Source organism: Tripterygium wilfordii, chromosome 10 (assembly GCF_013401445.1).
Source record: "Tripterygium wilfordii isolate XIE 37 chromosome 10, ASM1340144v1, whole genome shotgun sequence".
Classification (NCBI taxonomy): Eukaryota; Viridiplantae; Streptophyta; class Magnoliopsida; order Celastrales; family Celastraceae; genus Tripterygium; species Tripterygium wilfordii.
The window spans coordinates 3954493-3974921 of NC_052241.1; the positions used below are offsets into that span (position 1 = coordinate 3954493).

The window sequence follows — 20429 nt, forward strand, 5'->3', positions numbered from 1 at the left end:
TTTTCACGCCTAGGCGCACCACGCCTAGGCACACGCCTAGGCGTGATCCTAGGCGTGCACAACTTAAAATTCAAGTCCAACTCTCTGGACTGGGCGTGCAGGAGTGATCCTGAGCGTGCACAATTTGTGCGCCTAGGCGCGCGCCTAGGCGCGTTACCCCTAGGCACATGATTCAAATGACCATAAATTCTCCATATGACCTCCGATTTGCATGATTTTAGATTCTACGGAAAGCTTGAGATGTCTAGTTTCCAATGCCTTTTGTTGCGCTCAATTCCAATAACGTGACAGAAAGTTATGACTATTGGAACACACGAAGGTCGGTGGACATTTTCTTCAATTCAGCCCTTTTTCCGTCGCTTTTCATCCAAACCGCAATCAACCTATCAAAATACAAATCAACACATAAATACACTCATTATTTATCAAAAAAAAGCTTAAGAGGGGGATATTTCTACCAAAAACAATAGGTATTATCATACCTATCAAGTAGGTACCCTGGAACTTGTTGGGTTGCTCTTTCGGCTTCCCTTTGGTCTAGTGATCCCTCTTTCTCTTCCCATGCTTGGGCTTGGAAGTTTCCACTAGGTGAGCCTTAGAAGTTTTTGAAAGTCCTAACTTCTTTCGATTGTCCTTCTCAATCCTCAGATGGACCATCAATTCCTCCATGTTCATCGCCTTGCGCTTGTGTTTCAAGTAATTCTTGAAATCAGTCCAGCTAGGAGGTAGCTTCTCGATGACTGCCCCCACTTGGAATGGCTCATTTATTACCAATCCCTCAGCACGTATTTCATGCAAGATGAGCTCGAACTCTTCAAGTTGGTTGACAACAGACTTGCCATCCACCATCATGAAGTTAAGAAATTTGGCCACCACAAATTTCTTAGTACCGACATCCTCGGTTTTATACTTCTTTTCAAGAGAGTCCCAAAGCTCTTTGGCTGAAGAGGTTTCAGACTACACATTGTACAGGTCTTCAACTAATCCATTAAGGATATAGTTCCTACATAGATATTCATTATCCTTCCAAAACTGGATTGCTGCTATAGTTGTTCTGTCTTGCTCGCTTGGTGACAGAACGAGGCACACCTCGTAGAGGTACTTGACAAGGTTCAGTGTGGTCAAGTAGAAACGCATCTTTGGTTGCCACCTTTTGAAATCCTTGTCGTTAAACTTTTCAGGCTTTTCGACGAAAACCACCAGAGGAGCCGCAGTCCTCCCATCAGCATAAGCTGGAGCAGCAGGCTCAACAAGAGCAGTCTTAGGCTTGCCTCTGTTACGAGCAACCACACCTCCAATAGGAGCAGTCACTGGCACATCTCCACTAGGAGTAGCCACACCACCTGGGTTGTTCAAACCACCAGGGGTCAAGTCATCACCTCCGGTGTGGACCGTGTATCCCTCAACATTTTTGATCGGTTCATTGATTCTCTACACAAGTCAAAGTGTAGAGTAAGTAACACAAGTAGATCAAATAATTCAAAATTATAAGCCTCGGTAATTTAACACCACAGAATCAACACAAAATTATTGGTTTAAAAAGGCACAAAAATACTTTGTCGGCTTTCTAAATTAGAGACTAACAACTTTAACAACTAGATCGTTCCCAGAAAAAAGAGGGCCTTTTGTTTAATACGACGCACAATTATGTAACCCTTCTCCTAGACAGAACTTTCTAGACATTGCTTAGTCATTGTTAACCACTAAAAAGATTACCAAAATATTTGTTTATAAAAGAAATTCCAAATTTTCAAAACCGGTTACACAAGTAGCGATTATTGGAACCACACAAATTATATCATAGCACACGAGTTCAATATATCATGTAAGAATCAGTGAACAATAATTGATCAATAATAACAAATCCTTAACTAAAATTTCTAGTTGTGTATCACATATATTTTCATGCACAGAGACATGTACGACCGCAAATTTTTAATTTTCAATTGACTTTTGATTGGCTCACTCAATTCACATGCACAGACTTCTTATTGGACAAATTTTTAAACGTATAATGATAGACAGATAGTATTCACGTTGACCAGATGCAAAGTTTACTCAATATGCACGGACAGGTAATGAGCATGCAATTATTCTAGAAATACACTCAAATTCTCTTTAAGATTGTTGGAATATAAGCTTGCATAAAACAAATGCTTGAATTAAAACAGAGCATAGTAGCATATATATAACAAACAACAACAGCACGGCAACATACGAGTACAAGAATTATTGTTTGAATTAAAATACCAAACCAAATGTTGAATTAACTGGACTGGAGATGACGGAGCGAGGTACTTGTTAACGAATCTCCTTAAAGAAAATTTGTCCCAATAAGAATGTACTCTCAAATTCAAAATTTTTGGAACACGAACTTGGACTCAAGAAGACATGAAATATGGAATGCAGAGTGTAGGAAGAGAGAGTTTTCGCAGGAATATTCAAAAGTCTGTATCTTCTAAATGGGTATTGGGACCTCTATTTATAGTAGAGACTCTCCACCCACTTCCCCAAAAATCAGTAACCATGCTGATTTTTTGAGCTTACTTAGTCCAAAATCATCGCATGATTTGAGCCATAACCATCCCACTAAATGTGGGGTTGACTCAACTAATACAAAACTCATTCAACACACATGTTCCAACCGTGATATCATTATACGGTTTAAAACAAGCATCAAAACAAGAAGGTTCGACAGTATGTGGATCCTGATTTGTTGCTCCCTTTTCATGACTTCTTTCATCTCTAATTTGGGGCTTCTGGGTTTGAATTGTGGATTGAGAAATTTAGGGTTTCACTGCTAAGAAATCCAAATAAGGCTGCAAATGGGCTAAGAATTTGGAGACATTAGAAATTGGGGATATTTTTTTTCTTGGTTTTTTAGTACTTTGCTTGATCAAACAAGTCTGCCAATGGATTAAGAATGCGGAGACTTTACAAGAGTGGGGAGCTTTTTGCTTGGTTTTTCATTACGTTGTAGGAAAAATCAAAAGTTTAAAATATATTTGTACTTCTTAGAATACAAATTAATCAAATAATGAGAATAGGAAAAGCTTGTCAGATGATTTATTTTTACTTTGACAGAGAAGTAAAGAAAAAAGAAAGTAAAGTACTAGTATTTGAGAGAGGAGAAAAGGAAAAAAAAATAATTTGTATGAAAAACAAATATAAACATTATTCGCATCCCATTTTTTACTAAGTACATCCCATTTTAATATATTTTTAAAGTATTAATGAGGTATACATAGTAAAAAATGAGGTATAAATAATGTTTATTAAAACAATTCGTTGGAGCTTTTGAAGGATTAATGAGGTATACTTAGTAAAAAATGAGGTGTAAATAATGTTTATTAAAACAATTCGTTGGAGCTTTTGAAAATCCAATGGTTTGAGAATCGGTATAGAAGGATAGTCCGGTATTTTACATGCCGGATGTTCCCCAATCATTTACGTGTGCCGCAAAGTATAATTAACCTAGACTATTTTATTGACTGAAAAGTTGACGAGATCAATGGTTCAATATAAGTAATACCGTAAGAGCACTTGCAACGGTGTTATTTTGTCCGGGCCAATAAATATGTATGAGGTTTTGTGTTTTGCTTATGTGATTGTATTGAGTTTTGTATTTTGCTGATGTGGCTATATTGAGAGATGTGTTTTATATTGAAAGATTGTGTTTTGGTGTAGTTCAATTGGGGACAACATGGAGGGCATGAGAATTTGTTGGCCATCATGTTGGGTGGAAAGGAAAATGTATAAAAATTTGTGTTTTGTTAATGTGGTTATATTGAGAGATGTGTTTTGTTGATGTGGTTGTATTGAGAGACGTGTTTACCTTAATTTTTTATGTAATAGAAGTGGGACCCAATATAAATTTTTGTTGGGCTAGCAAATTAACATTACTGCAGTTGCTCTAATAGTTTATCAGCGATCGCTTGCCACGGAGCAAGTCCTCCTCACTCCTGCCCATCTACGAAACCCTAGCTCCTCAACCGTCGTACGTCAAAACCCATACTAACTGTTACACTGCATCAATGGCGGGAGGCAAGATCAAGAAGGAGAAAACGAAGGGCGCAAGAGCACCGTCGGCTCACTACCAAGGAGGGATTTCGTTTCACAAATCGAAGGGGCAGCATATCCTGAAGAATCCCTTGTTGGTGGACTCAATTGTGCAAAAATCCGGGATCATGAGTACCGATGTGATCCTGGAAGTGGGTCCTGGAACGGGAAATCTGACCAAGAAGCTCCTAGAAGCTGGAAAGCAGGTCATCGCTATTGAGCTCGACCCTCGCATGGTTCTCGAGTTGCAGCGCCGGTTTCAGGGCACCCCACAGTCCAATCGTTTGAAGGTGTTGTATTATTACTATTATTCATTATTATTATTTTATGTAGGTAATTAATTAAAAAAAATGCAGTTTTTGCGGTTGGAATCTGTGATTGATGTTCTTCGGATTGACTTAATATTATGGTAGACTCTCAAAGATTCATGAAGTTCTGAGTGAGAAATCGTGAAGTTGGAATGTTGTTTTATGCAAACCCCATCGCCTCTGGTGTGTTAATCGTGAAAGTTGTGTGTATTTTGATCATCCATCTTAGGCACGTTTATATCATGGTTTATTGAAGATTCTACAATGGGTTTTGAATCATTGTTTATGGTGATCTTGGTTTATTTTCAAAGGGAACTTCTACTGGATTTATGCTTGGGTTCTCTTTGGTCTCATGTGGTCTGTCATCTGGAACCATCGATGCTTCATCCGGTCATTGTATAGAATCGTGCAAGCAGTTAGTTTTGAAATAGTTTTTTGATCACTTGTCAAAGATCCTTATAAGAATGTCTCTACTGTCTATTACATTTACATGTTCGTTTTTCTTTTTCTAAAATGAAAATCTGTGAACATGATTTCCCTTTGACTGCAAATTTTGATTACACTCCAAGTCATTGGCTATTCTTTTAGGCAATTACAAGATGGTCTATTACTTTAATTTGGCACTGTGTTGGCTTCCATAATGTGCTTCTGGTCCAAGGGTTATATCTGGAGCAATGTTCCCAACTTCTGGTTCTAAATGCCAAACAGTTATGGAGTTCGTCTAAAATTAATTACACGTCTGTAATCATTCTTGCAGGTCATTCAAGGTGATGTGCTTAAGACAGATCTTCCCTACTTTGATATATGTGTGGCCAACATTCCTTATCAAATTTCTTCTCCACTTACATTCAAGTTGCTTGCCCATCAACCGGCCTTCAGGTGTGCCATCATTATGTTCCAGAGGGAATTTGCAATGAGACTGGTAGCTCAGCCCGGTGACAATCTATATTGCCGTCTTTCTGTTAACACACAACTCTATGCACGAGTGTCCCACCTCCTCAAAGTCGGAAAGAATAATTTCAGGCCTCCACCTAAGGTTGATTCCTCTGTAGTTCGGATAGAACCAAGGAAGCCAAAGCCCCAAGTGAATGCTAAAGAGTGGGACGGATTTATAAGGCTTTGTTTCATCAGGAAGAACAAAACCCTTGGTTCGATTTTTAGATTGAAAAATGTTCTCTCTTTGATGGAAAAGAATTACAAGACATTGCAGGCTCTCCAGCCCACACATAGTGGTTCTATGGGGAATGCTGATTGTGAAATGGATATTTCAAGACTTGGGGATACAAAGGAGGATCAAGGTATGGACATGGATTATGGAACAGATGATGAAATGGAGATGGACGATGGAAATGCAGAGTGCGAGGGATCTGAATTCAAAGATAAGGTCTTAAGTGTCCTCAAGGAGGGAAATTTTGAAGAAAAGAGATCCTCTAAGCTAACACAACAGGAGTTCTTATACCTACTCTCTCTGTTCAACAAGGCTGGCATACATTTCTCTTGATTCCAGGATAAATGTGTCCTCCCTAGCCTGTCGAATTTTTGGCCAATTTTGTTTGCTTCCTTTTTTGTCGCATTCTCCCTTGTAGCATTGGTAATTCTGTTGCTTTTTTCCTTTTGTTCCGTGATAATAGGTTGATGAGTGAACTCCTGAATTATTGCCGGATAAATTAATATTTCTTCTCTAGAATGATGTAATTTAACTCATGCAAAAAGAGTATCAGATAAATGGCATTGAGTACTCTTTCCATGAAAATCTTTTGTTATCAGTTAGCCTCTCTGTGCACATTATGCAAACTGTAAAACTCAATACATGCTGCTCCGTTTCTTTTTTGTTTGTGCTTTATGTAGAACTTCCTTTGACATTGATGGTGTTGTGATGCTGTTTGGATTTTCTTCCCATGGCCCGAATTAGCTGAGAAATGAGAAACTCATGCCATCTCTTAATTGGTCCCTTAGTCACCCTAATCAATGCCATCGAAACATGATCAGAAAATTGTTGAAATCCTATACCTTGGACTCTAATATCGCTCTTTTACTTACTACTTTACTAGCACCATTGTATATGCACAGTAAAGTACAGAACTGTTGAAGAGGGTGTCCGTTTACTACATGTTGTTATAGTTTGTCGAGATTTACGTGTTGAACTGGTTAAATGCAGTGTATAGAAGGTGGTAATGGAGACTCCCTCATGGACTCGAGTCAAAGCCATGCTTCGCCTTGGATCAGAAACGTATTCTGTCAATGCCAGTAAGGGTACCCTTTCTGAGCAGCTGCTTTTGATGAAGGAAGAAAGCATGAGCATACCCAGTGATGTCCCTCCGCTGAAAGCTCCTCTGAAGAGGATGAGGAAATCCTCGAGAAGTCTCGTGTCAAATCAAAGAAAACGAAATTTACTTTATTTGCATTTGAAACCCCAGTCATATACGGGAGAGGCAGATTCTTACACAAGAACAATATACAACACATATCTATGCAGATCTAAAAAACCCAGTGCGCAGTTGATAAGCATGAACACACCAGATGCTTCCCTTTCAAGTCTTCCAACAAAAGCAGACTTGATCTAGAGCGGGAGCTCAGTGGCATTGTTTATTGTAGATGATAGAGCGAAGAGGAGTGTGGCAGAATATATGAAATTTGACGATTAGAAATATGGAGAGCACGATTAGGAGAAGAATGAAGCAAACGAGACAAGGGCAGAGAGATACCGCAAGGAGCGCACACTTGCTCTCTTTGACGTCGTATTCTTCGTCGGCTTTGTCTCTGATGGTGAGAGAGTAGCTCCGTGGGTTCGCCATTTAAGTCCTGTAAACTTGAGCCGAGTCTCGGGTGTAGGCAGTGACGACGGAGCAAGATTGAAGTGTTTATGGGTTTACTTAGAGAAAAAGGCATTAAGCCGCCATAAAAGAGCAGTGGAAGGTGGAGACGATGGAGCTCGTTGAAGTAATATATGGTACTGGTAATAGCTGTGATTTCATCGTCTCAACGAACGGTAGTTGCAAAATCACCAGATTTTGCTAACGATTGTTTAGCAGGCCTAGGCCCATATATAAATCAAGGCCCAGGCCTATGATATTCATTCATAATAAACAAAAAATATTAAAGAAAGAAAACCACGCTTCCCTTGAAGAAGGGCTTTGCGTTTTGCAGTGCCCAACAAAGCAGTAGGCACTAATTCCCGCCAAAGAGCGCCGATTGCACGAGACTTCCCGGGAAAATTCCCTGAATTCCCGCTTAGTTTAAACCCTTAAACGCAGTGACAACAACTCATCAATGAATCTCTCTTCTCCATAGCTCGACATTCTCAATAATCACGCTCTCGTTTCCTCCCTGTGAACTGTAAACTGCGAAGACTTCGGAGCCATCTGTCGATAGGCACAGAGATTCTCAAATGGCGCCGTCGCGTCGACAGAGCAACGGCCGATCTTCTTTGGTTAACCAACAGCGCCAAATCACGGCTTTCTTCTCTAAATCTGCGACTCCATCGCCTTCTCCATCCCCCGTCATCTCCAAACAAACCTCAAAATTGAACCCTAAGCCTAACCCTAGCCCTACCCGGAGTCCTAGCCCTCACCCCGCCACTCCTTCTCCCGTCCAATCGAAACCTAAGAAACCTCTATTAGTCGTTGGTGGCACTACTCTTGCACCGAACATGTCGTACGGAGAAGAGGTTGTCGACAAGAGGATCAAGGTTTACTGGCCCTTGGACAAAGTGTGGTACGAAGGTTTGGTGAAGTCTTTTGATGAGGAGTCTGGCAAGCACTTGGTTCAATATGAAGATGCTGAGGAGGAATTGTTGGATTTGCGGAAGGAGAAGATCCAGTGGATTGAGGATAGTGCCAAGAGATTGAAGAGGTTGCGAAGGGGATCTTCTTTGGCTTGTGAAAAGAAGTTGTTACTTGAAGAAGAAGAGGAGCAGGTGGTTGGGGATTTGGAGGATAAGAGCGATGATTCTAGTGATGAAGATTGGGGAAAGAAGAATGCAGAGAAGGAGCTCAGTAAGAATGATGACGATGATACGGATTTGATTGATGAGGAGGATGAGATAGAGGTAAAGAAATCGAGAAAGCGGAAGGTGAGTGGGGATGAAAAATTGGTATACGGGAAGAAGAGCAAGAGTAATGGAATAGCAAGTAAGGGAGGGCTTAAGGTTTCGGGTGTGGAGCCGGTAAACAATGCTGAGAGTAAGTGATGGAGTTTTTGCGCTTCCCTCCTTTTTTTCCTGCTGCTTTGTGATTTATTTCAGGCGTGGTTGAGAATGCCTAGCTAAATTCATTGAAGACATGAGATGATTGCAAATGATGAACTATCAAGTACAACATATGACTAATGGAACTTCCATGTTTAGGAGTTTCTTATGCCTGATAAGCGTTTCTTCATGATTCATTATGTATTTTGCCATGCATATCGCTACCATCTGAAAGTTCTATTAACTTATAGTCTTCATCAGTAAGTCTTCCTTTTACAAGTGTGAAATTTTGTTCAGAATCTTGTTGTTACTGCCTATCCTTTTGCTGTTGATCTATGGTAGACAACCACTATTTACATGTTCATTTTATTTGACCCATGTTATGGAAAATGCTGTGAAAGTACCTTCTCTTAAATAGGAGGAACGTTGTTATATGGCTTAGCGTTATAGCATTCATTGTAACAGATAAAACGTCCTTTAATGCAGATGGGAAGGCATCTAATGGTTTTGTGGATGATGCTACAGAAAGGTTTGGCATACGTGAAGCTACAAAGTTCCGCTTCCTCGAGATGTAAGTACTCCGAGGCATTATAATGTGCTTTTGTACCCTATTCTTGTTAAGAAAATGATGAGAATATGCTTTCCCATAGAACAGCGTGGACTAATGTTACATTCTCTATTAGTTATTTTGCTTTAGTGCGCTATCTTGTTGAGAGTGTTATTTTGTATGGAATCATGCTTCTAAAGCATCGGCATTTGAACTATTGGCATAATGTATACCTAGGCCCTAAATGAAAAGGAGTTGAGTCAACAATCTGGTGTTACTCATTAGCATGTGGATTTCTCTGTTATTTTTTTGTCGGTTACCAGTCCTTTTCATTCGCTTTGATTTGGATCCTGGAAACAGAGACCGAAGAGATGCAAATAGAAGACGGCCTGGGGATGAAAATTATGATCCAAAGACTTTATATCTTCCTTCTGATTTCTTAAAAAAATTATCAGGTGGCCAGGTAGTTGTTGAAGTAATCTGTCATTTTTTATGAAAAATTTTCGGCCTGAATCTTATCCATCTAATGCACACTTTTTTTTTTCTTCCCTGTTTCATAGAGACAATGGTGGGACTTTAAGTCAAAGCATATGGACAAGGTTCTCTTTTTCAAGGTATACAATTACATGTAAACCTTGAACTGTGATCATCATTAATGCATTTGAGTATTAACATTTCATTTCTTGATCAGATGGGCAAATTTTATGAACTTTTCGAAATGGATGCACACATTGGAGCAAAGGAACTTGATTTGCAGTATATGAAGGTATCAATTGGTTTCGATGTGTTCCAAAGTCATTGATTTTTTCTTTGAATTCCTTGCTTTTGTTTTCTTTTTCCTTGTTTTTCAATTAACCCATGACCGGTGTCTTCTTTTAGTGGATGACTCGTTAAAATAGGTGCAGAGGTTTCAATCTGTCATGGAGTTTTTTTCAATTATACCTATAGTATTTTACAGGCTAGTGGTAGAGTTGTAGGGGTGCAACCTAGAGGTCACAAATTCAATTCTTGAAAAACAACCTCTCGGGGTAACTTATGTGTACATTTTGTCTGTTCCCGACCCCGCCCTTTGCTAGATCTATGTGCACGGGAGTTGTTTACCTTTTATACCTGTAGCGTTTTGCTCACCTATTGCAGATTGGTAGTTGATGTCATCTTGCTTTTGCAGGGAGAACAACCTCATTGCGGCTTTCCAGAGAGAAACTTTTCAATGAATGTGGAGAAATTGGCTAGAAAGGTTAGTCCTGCATATATTTATATATCAAGTTACAATTTCTTTTATTGCAAATGTTGCATTGTTTTGTTAATGAGCTGCTTTCATATTCGCGGGGGAGATTTTAATTAAGTTATCATGACCGAGCAGGGTTATAGAGTTCTTGTCATTGAGCAAACAGAAACACCAGAACAGCTGGAACTTCGTCGGAAAGAGAAGGGTTCTAAAGATAAGGTATGTTTGCAACTTCGCATTTGCTAACAACTATTTGCTAAAGCATTCATGATATTTCGCATCAATAATCAAAAGTTTGCTTTCTTCTGGTTCTATGTTCACGCTATAAATTTTTTGAATTATAGAGTAGGTTGTTAAGTTAATTGTAATGGAGTAACTCACAATGGATTTTGTGACACAGCTATTTTTCTTTTTTTTTTTCCAAAACTTCTAGTCAATGAGTATTTTTCTTGATAGATTTTGCGGGTCTTTTCCTTCTTTCTCAAATTTAACCTTTTTAGCATGAAGAACTGCAGCCCTACTTGTGCTTCTCTTTAATTGAGTTTTTGTGGTTTATTATTGATCTTGAAGTTTTTCATCCCTCTCCCCATCCATAAGAAGTGAGAAGGAAAACTAATGTAGTTGACATTTGCATTGTGTATAGGTGGTGAAACGCGAAATATGTGCTGTGGTTACGAAAGGAACATTAGCTGAGGGAGAGTTGACGTCTGCAAACCCTGATGCATCTTACTTAATCACGGTGACTGAAAGCTTTCAAAGTTTAAGAAACCAAGGCGGGGAGAAAATTTTTGGTGTTTGTGCGGTTGATGCCGCTACGAGCAAGGTAGTTCTGGGACAGGTGAGTGTAAAGAGTGTTTATGATTGAGGTCCCCCTTTTTTTCTTTTTTTTTCCTTTCCATTTGACTTATTTATACTTTAATTTTACTGCATAGAAAAAGTTATACTTTTTACTTTACAGAGTAGCTCTATGATGTTGTTTTATGTCGAAATTACACTTATTGCTTTTAAGCAAAATACTTGTGTGTGCACAAGTAATCAAGGATAATAATCGGGTCCTTGCTGTATTTAGTTATGAAAATATGCAGGACTCATCTTTGCTGGCATTCTCTAACTGATGAGATTTTGGATGCTGTGCATATCTAAAGATTCAGTTTTTCATTCCAATCAGTTTAGTTTTTTTTTGTGCTCATCCTTTGTTTTTTTGATGGTTCTGTTCTCTTTATCAGTTCAGGGATGATTCAGAGTGCAGTTCCTTGTGTTGCCTATTATCTCAGTTAAGGCCTGTCGAAATAATAAAGCCTGCTAAGATGCTTAGTCCGGAAACTGATAAAGCAATCGTCAGACACTCAAGAAACCCCCTTGTGAATGAGTTAGCCCCGGTTGTGGAATTCTGGGATGCAGAGAAAACTGTTCACGAGATTAAAACGCTCTACAAGCGTATCTCTGTTCAACCAGCTTCTGGATCTTTAGTTGAATCAGATTCATGTTCTATGGATATGCATACGGAGGAACCATTAGACCACCTGCCAGACATTTTGTTAGAGCTAATTAGTGCTGGCGAGGATGGGACCTTAGCACTCTCAGCCCTTGGAGGAACTCTCTATTACTTGAGACAGGCTTTTCTGGATGAGACACTGCTTAGATTTGCAAAGTTTGAATCACTTCCGTGCTGCAATTTCAGAGATATTGCCCAAAAACCATGTATGATTCTTGATGCTGCTGCCCTGGAGAACCTTGAGATTTTTGAGAACAGCAGAAATGGTGATCCTTCTGGGTAAGTTTATCAAACACTCATGAATATATCAAATTTATTGTTAACTTGTACCTATTTGGGATTTGTTTATCTACGCAGGACGCTGTATGCACAACTGAACCATTGCGTGACAGCATTTGGGAAAAGGTTGCTAAAGACATGGTTGGCAACACCTTTATATCATTTGGAATCAATAAGGGAACGCCAGGATGCAGTAGCTGGTCTTCGAGTAATTTTCCTGTGGTTATTGTTTGATAGTATTGAACTAGTGTTACATCTATTAGCAATTTTTGAGCACACTGTTTCTTATAAGTCTACTTGTTAGTTGTTACTGGGCTTTATATAAGAGTATGACCTGGAGCCAGTTCGCGTTGCTGCTCTTAATTAAATGAGGAAGGTGTTATTGTTATTTTCCGCTGAATTACTGCTTTATTTCTTCTTGTTGTTTTCCCCTGGTTATTGTTTGATAGCATTGAACTAGTGTTACATCTATTAGCAATTTCTGAGCACACTGTTTCTTATAAGTCTACTTGTTAGTTGTTACTGGGCTTTATAATAAGAGTATGACCTGGAGCCAGTTCATGTTGCTGCTCTTAATTAAATGAGGAAGGTGTTAGTGTTATTTTCCGCTGAATTACTGCTTTATTTCTTCTTGTTGTTTTCCCCTTTTTTCTCTGATAGTATCTTAGTATGTAGTTTTGTTTCGGATAAGTAAATAAGAATGGATACAGCTTAAGCACAAAGAATGTATTCTAGAGAAGATCCAACGTAAGAATCGGATGAAGAAACTCTAGAGTAAGAGAATGAAATAACAATAACATCCTCAAAACTAATATTGTGAAATCATAAGGATTCATTTAGAGTACACTGAGCTTTGTGAACGATGGATTATCCTGTATTTGCATACCTTTCCTTCGGTGTCTCTTCTTTTCTGAGGAACATTCTGCGTGCTTGAATATGGTGGATTTATATTGTCATGCATCTGGATGAAAATAGTGCACCAAGGAATTTGTTCCATGATTTCAAATTCGAGTTGAACTGGATGTTTGATATATGGTGATGTGCACTGCAAACTGCTCTAACTCATCCTTGTATTTTATCTTCTCCTAGGGGGTAAACCAAGCCTATGCACTTGAATTTCGAAAGGCATTGTCCAGGCTTCCAGATATGGAGCGGTTGCTTGCAAAAATCTTTGCTGGATGGTAAAGCTTACCTTTTTCCCATGCATTGATATGTACTCATCTAAAATTTCACTCACCTAATGTTGGTTTGGAACTTTGGATCAACAAGATTATCTATATTCAATTATTTTTCCTAATTCCTATGCAGTGAAGCTAATGGTAGAAATGCAAACAAAGTAATTTTATACGAGGATGCTGCAAAGAAACGACTTCAAGAGTTCATATCAGCTCTGCGTGGCTGTGAATTAATGGCTCAAGCATGCGGTTCACTTGTTGTAATTTTGGAAAATTCTGATTCTGAACAACTAAAGAATTTATTAACGCCTGGTAATGATGTCTTTCACTATGATATTTTTTACTATATGCATAATGTGTTCATCTTACAAAAGGCTGTTTTTAACAATGTAGGTAAGGGTTTTCCTGATATACTTCCAAATCTTAGACATTTCAAGGACGCCTTTGATTGGGGTGAGGCTAATAGTGCTGGACGTATTATACCTCACGAAGGAGTTGATATTGAGTATGACTCTGCATGTAGAAAAGTTAGGGAGATTGAGTTTAGTTTGACAGAAAATCTGAAACAACAAAGGGAATTACTTGGAGATTCATCGGTAAGAGGCCATTTTGAAATGTTTTAAAGCTGAACATTCTCATAGTCTTCTAGATTTGTGAATTTGTTGAAGAATCAACTTGTGTTAATCTCCTAATCTGTGATAGGTCTCTTATGTCACTGTTGGAAAGGAGACATATCTATTAGAATTGCCTGAGAGTTTACGCGGTTCTGTTCCTCGGGATTATGAGTTACGCTCATCCAAAAAAGTAAGTAGCAGTGAGTATGTTTTTGGAGTGCGATTAATGCTTTTATCAATTTCTTTTATGAGTGTAAATTTATGGACATTTTAATTATGTGAATTTCTATGTTTTTTTAAATATGTATGTGATTTCTACAACCATTTAGAGCTCTTTGGTTTTGTTATTAACTGCTTCTGCTTAACCTTTATGTACTGTGTGCGAACAATTTTAATTTACAAATGCAATATGTTTCTTCTCATGTGATAGTCTTGAGTTCAGGGTATGCCAACTGTAGAGTGCCAGCCATGCAAATTTATTTTGACCTGATATTGATTTGTCAAGTTATAATGAGTTGCTCACAAATTATTTAGGGCATTTTCAGTGAAGTATTTTACTATGACTTAACTAGGTGCCTTACTTGGAGAAATTGCTTATATTATTCTCTTTGTTTTTCTCCCTATCAGTACTGCTTATTATATTACTTCTATCACTTGCCTGGCACGCATAGGGATTTTTCAGGTACTGGACACCAAATATCAAGAAGCTATTGGGAGAGCTATCACAAGCTGAATCTGAAAAGGAGTCCTCGTTGAAGAGCATTTTGCAGAGACTAGTTAGAAGTTTCTGTAAGCATCATGAAAAGTGGAGGCAACTGGTTTCTACTACTGCAGGTTTGTATGCCTTTTGTGAACTTGAATGTTTTAAGAACATCATAGTTTAATTGCCAAAGAAGAGGTTTGAGTTGGGTTCTCAGCTTCTACTTCAGTCATGTAAGAAATTGTATACCTAATTGTGTTGCCTTCTATCTAGAAATTCAACAAACAAGTAAAATTAATTTTACTGCAACCGCACCAAAAAGTAATTCAAACTATACATTCTACCTACAATTACCTTTTTGGGTACTTGACAAATCTTTTTAAAGAAACCAAATTAAGGCACCAGCTTTCTTCATTGAATGGACTAACATATTATCAAATTTACTGGACATTGTTGTTTCCGTACTGAAATCAGCTATCACATGTTGCAGAACTGGATGTTTTGATCAGTATAGCTATTGCAAGTGACTTTTATGAAGGACCAACGTGCCGTCCTATTATTTTAGACTCATCAGGATCAAAAGAAGTGCCAAAGCTTTTTGCTAGAGGTTTAGGGCATCCTGTTCTTAAAAGTGATTCTTTAGGCAAGGGTGCATTTGTCCCAAATGACATATCTCTTGGTGGTTCGGGTCATGCCAGCTTTATTCTTCTTACTGGTCCTAATATGGGTGGAAAGTCAACTCTTCTTCGCCAAGTTTGCTTGGCCGTTATTTTGGCCCAGGTAACGTATTTTCCACTGTCGCTTCTATAATTGCCTTGCTTTTTTGTTGATCTCCTTTGGGTTTTTTTTCTCAGATGGGAGCGGATGTCCCTGCAGAAAGCTTTGAGCTGTCACCTGTTGACCGAATTTTTGTACGGATGGGTGCCAAAGATCATATTATGTCTGGGCAAAGTACATTTTTAACCGAACTTTCAGAAACTTCTTTAATGCTGGTGAGTTCTGAAGCGCTATATTAAGATTTACAAGATTGGATGAAACTGAGGGATAGGATGCATGATTTTTCTCTTGTATATCTCACAGATGGACTTCTTAGCTTGTCTCAAAGCTGATCTTTACTGTTATAAACTCTTAACTGGATCACATCCTACATACCTTTTTCAAACATTTGCCATTTGGGCTTACTTTATTATTTGATACCTTTTGGTTTCTCTATGTTACAACGTATATGTCATCTGATTATCAGATCTTGAATCATATTGCTTGCAAGTACATTACCTTCACATTATATTACAATATAAAATATATGCACATTCAGTTTAAGTATTTAATGTTGAGCACTGACTTATGGTGGCTTTCCGTGCAGTCATCCGCAACATGTAATTCATTGGTGACACTGGATGAACTTGGACGTGGGACGTCAACTTCAGATGGACAAGCCATTGCGTATGTAACAGTCTTGGGAGAAGATGTCTCCTTCCCAATTCGACATTTATTATTGGTTCTAAGAATATTCATTGGTTATATCAACACAATATTGGCTTTTCCTTCGCAGGGAATCAGTCCTTGATCATTTTGTTCATAAGGTGCAGTGTCGAGGAATGTTTTCAACTCACTATCATCGCTTAGCGTTGGACTACCAGAAAGATCCTAATGTAAGTTTGTGTTTCTTCTGTTCATTTATGTTTTAGAAACTTCAAATTACCATTTTTGTTTTAGAAACTTCAAATTACCATTTATGTTTTAGAACTTAATTAAGTTTTTCACTCTAATGTTAGAACAATTTATAGCTTAGCTTAGATGCATCTGATAACTACGAAAATCTTACCACGCACTAACAAAAACTAACATTAAAGTCAGTATTATTCACCCAAAAAAAACTATAACTGGTAAACAGTTTAGGATAGTTTTTTTCCATGTAATAATCTGGTTTTGCAAATTAGTTTAGGTTCTACTCAATTTGCTTGGGATTTATTAGTCTTTCATGTCTTCTTCAGGTTTCACTCTGTCATATGGCTTGCCAAGTTGGGAGTGGAGATACAGGTGTGGAAGAAGTTACATTTCTTTATAGGTTGACTCCTGGTGCATGCCCTAAAAGCTACGGTGTTAATGTTGCACGGCTAGCTGGTAGGTTTCTTGGCTATCTTATTATGATCATCATTTGGAATTGCTAGGACAAGAACCCTTGATACTCCACAATTGACTTATTTCAGAGTCTGTATGGGCTTAGTAGTTTTAGGTTGCATTTTTCCCTGAAAGAATATGTTATTCCAATTGAAGCTCCAGAAGTGATGAATTGAGAATAAAACTTTGTGGCATCTGCTAACTATGCATGCTCATTTAACTTTTAATTTTTATGATTTTGTGATAGTTGACTTTTCTTCTGTAAATTTTCTTAGACCAAGACTAATACTCGCTAACAATTACTTCAGGACTTCCGGACTCTGTACTTCAAAAGGCTGCCGATAAGTCTAGAGAATTTGAGGCATTATATGGTAGAAGTGGGGAGGTTTCTAAAGATCGCTTGCTCATGCAAAGTTGTTGTGATGAGATAGTAGTTTTCAGCCAAAAATTAAACAATTTTATGTCGAACTTGAGTTGCAAGTCCGCTGAGAAGATTGACATGGCCTGCTTGACTACACTCCAGCATAGAGCCAGGATGATTTTGCAACCGGATTGAAGTTATGGACCTCTATCTTTCGAATTTCAGTGAGAAGGCATATTATGATGGCGTTCACTGAGGTATTTGGGTAACTTGTTTTCATAATCCAGCCAAAGGGTAGCTGAAGTTTTTCCACTGGAGAATTGCTTTTATTCCTGACAACCTTCCCGATTTCTCTATCAGAGCATTCGCTGTAAATAGATACGACGATCACATCTTGCCTGATTAGATTGCTGGTAATCCTAATTTTTTGTAAGTTGCACTGACAAACCTTTTGTGCATAGTAATTACATTTTGGAGAAAACTTAGGCGATGTTTGCTTGTTGGAAAATAATTGATTTTGCTCTGGAGCCATATATATTGTTATGCTTTGACCTTTCTATCCCATATTTGCTTTCATGGTTGGATAAGTCTATTAGTGTTCCTGGTGGGACACCGATAGGTTTCGTGCAACTTTGTTGAAAAAATTTGTATATTTCATTTCCTTTGCTTTTCATTCATGGCCACAAATGGTGGACCATTGACAAGATGAATAGATAATTGAGTGCACAAATTAAAGTAATGGGGGGACGTATCAAGATAATCTTAAACTGTCTGTTGCAACTCATTGTCATTGTCATCTTCATCCCCCAAGTTGGATGTGTCATCATCAGAATCCTGAATAATACACATCAGATAAACTGGATTAGGTCAAAGAATTCAGCCTTTTAGTTCAATGTAATTTGTAGGGTTTAAGGCATTTACAATTACGTGGATTTGTTGAATTTGTCTTTTGATGCTTCTATGAACAGCCCCAATTGCCCTAATCATTATGTACATTGGAAGAAGAATACCACTAGCCCTGAGAATAAGTACCTGAAAGCATACACAGAAACATCTTAGCATAAACTCCTTGGTTTAGTACACCTAGTGAAATGGGTTTAGGGTTTCGATACTCACGGTTAGCAGCGTAAATGGATAGTCTTGTGTTTCCCCAGCAAGCACAGCAAAAGTATGTCTCACCAGCATAACAACAGTGAACTGCCAATGCCAAAGGGCAATAAAATAAAATAAAATAAGTTTATTTAGTTGATTTTTGGATTGGTGAATAAAGGAGAATGGAAATGTAAAAATGGTGAGCCAACAGTCGGTGGTTGGGTGGGTGGGATTTTTGTAGTAGTAAGCTATTTCTGTTTGGTCACGGAATTTTTGCCCCACATAGTTCCTCCTAATCCTAAACAACTGATTCTAACGGTCACTGTAAGTGATTCTCCAACTGAATCTATTCAACTTTATTTGGTAATTCAATTCTACACCTAATATTAATTAATTAACAACATGGTTGCCTTCATGTCAATTAAATGCTCAATTACGCAAAGACTAACTACTCTTCCTTGTAAATTAAGCAAAGCTGGTATTACTTGTTTTCATATTATTATATATAACAAGAAACCTAGTTTCTACAAAAAAAAGTCTCATACCCCCACACCAATTATTGACTTTAAGATGTGCATTTCTTAATCAAATAATACAAATCATGTCCCCATAAAACTAACTCTATATCCATTAATAAGTTTGTAATTAAGATCAATTTTTTTGTTCCAATTTTGAAAAATACAGAAAATAGAAAAAGTAACTACAATCACTTGAAAATATAAAGCGAAAAATATATGTTTTTGTTTTTAAAAAAATGAAAACAGAAAACAAACCAAACGAAAATAATACTTTCAATTAATTAAATATTAATTATGGAATGTGAAAGATGGAACTCACAGTAAGAGCCAGAGAACGCCAGCAGGAGGCACTTCTATCAGCAGCTGTTATGCATTGTGAATACTCAGCCTCTGACACTCTTACAACTCCTTCACGGATAATAATCCTTGATCTCTCATCTTCTGTTTCTTCTTCACTTAATGAAATTCGCAAGCTATCTCTGTAACAAAAAACAAACAACCCAACAAATGTTTTCAACATAATTTTGCACTCCAATTAAAAAGTTAAAATTGGGTATAATGCCACGTGGCAGTCTGACTTTGTGATTGGATTTGACTTATTAACCTTATAGTCATGGCATCAATGAACTGAGTCTTCTTTGAAGGTGCCGTGTATCCTGGTTCGTATCTCTGCAAAATCCATTCAATATTCCACCATTAATTGTCTTTACTTTCATTCAATAACCCACTTCCGGATGTCAAATCCTTAAAATACACGCACCCATCAAAATTCAAAACGCGTAAAAGAAATTTAAATTATCAGAGATTAAGACTAATTCAGGCAAAAATAAATCCAATTGACACTCTCTGTAGAAGAAAATTTGGATATGCATGCCAAACATGGCCTAGCAAACTCCAGAAGATTATGAGCAGACAAGGAGAGAACCAGGAAACCAATTCTGGGAAACAGTGGAATCAATCAATAAACACAAACCCAGAAAATAATTTTCTCTTTTGATGATCTGAAATTATTCAAACCTGGAGGCAGATTTCACAGGTGGTATTCCCCTTTTCGTTACACCATCTCTGTATGCAGTCTCTGTGCGCAAACTGAAAAAAACCAACACAAATTTAATAAAAATTGAAGAAACCAGAAACTCCAAAATGAAAAATTCAGATGGCTCTGTTTTCTTTTTTCATTCTTACCTTGACAGTTCCAGAACAAGCACAAGGAGCTTCAAGGGTCTTGGAGCTTTCAAATTCTTCTTCATGGCAAATTCTACAGTGAGATATAGCAGAGCTTGATTGCAAATCATCCATATACAATATCACTTCTCCCATTTTTTGGGGTGTTCTTGAGACAACAACTCTGCCTTATGATTTCCTCCCTGAACACAAAAGTGTTTTCCTTTTGAAATTTCAAAAACTTACGAGTATCTGTTCCTTTCTCTCTCTCTCACTCCATCTCTCTCTCTAGATAGCCTCAAGTTTATATACAAAGAAAAGGACTTGAAGTTCCAAAACTACCCCCATCTAAATGAATATGATTTTTTTTCTTATCCGTGAATGGACAATGACCAGAAAGCTGAAATTATAAAACTCTTTGTTGGCCTGCTTATATATATATATATATATATATGTACACACACACACACACCTGAATCCTGGTCAAATGACCTTGAATTTGAATTTCATACCATATGTATACACTTCTTTATTTGCTTGTAGCGAAATGGAAGTGTTCATGTTCAATTCCGTAGTTGCTTC

The 20429-nt window shown here is 37.8% G+C and overlaps 3 protein-coding genes across 3 annotated transcripts; 2 read left to right on the forward strand and 1 right to left on the reverse strand.

Moving 5' to 3' along the window:
• Positions 1–3935: 3935 nt before the first annotated feature.
• Positions 3936–6120, forward strand: LOC120006890 (ribosomal RNA small subunit methyltransferase-like). Its single transcript, XM_038857008.1, has 2 exons — positions 3936–4349; positions 5125–6120. Exons 1-2 carry the CDS (start codon positions 4035–4037, stop codon positions 5866–5868), a joined length of 1059 nt encoding a protein of 352 aa, XP_038712936.1. The 5' UTR covers positions 3936–4034; the 3' UTR covers positions 5869–6120.
• A 1351-nt stretch (positions 6121–7471) lies between these two features.
• LOC120006888 (DNA mismatch repair protein MSH6-like) lies at positions 7472–17608 on the forward strand. Its single transcript, XM_038857007.1, has 21 exons — positions 7472–8548; positions 9040–9124; positions 9461–9563; positions 9661–9714; positions 9792–9866; positions 10269–10337; positions 10464–10547; positions 10972–11166; positions 11555–12102; positions 12181–12310; positions 13192–13283; positions 13411–13589; positions 13671–13873; positions 13980–14081; positions 14563–14725; positions 15082–15371; positions 15446–15583; positions 15955–16034; positions 16144–16243; positions 16586–16715; positions 17021–17608. Exons 1-21 carry the CDS (start codon positions 7756–7758, stop codon positions 17266–17268), a joined length of 3861 nt encoding a protein of 1286 aa, XP_038712935.1. The 5' UTR covers positions 7472–7755; the 3' UTR covers positions 17269–17608.
• A 96-nt stretch (positions 17609–17704) lies between these two features.
• On the reverse strand, positions 17705–20135 carry LOC120006891 (E3 ubiquitin-protein ligase MARCHF8-like). Its single transcript, XM_038857009.1, has 7 exons — positions 19869–20135; positions 19701–19772; positions 19288–19352; positions 19003–19162; positions 18190–18270; positions 17995–18105; positions 17705–17907 (listed from the first exon to the last, which is right to left on the reverse strand). Exons 1-7 carry the CDS (start codon positions 20001–20003, stop codon positions 17836–17838), a joined length of 696 nt encoding a protein of 231 aa, XP_038712937.1. The 5' UTR covers positions 20004–20135; the 3' UTR covers positions 17705–17835.
• Positions 20136–20429: the final 294 nt, after the last annotated feature.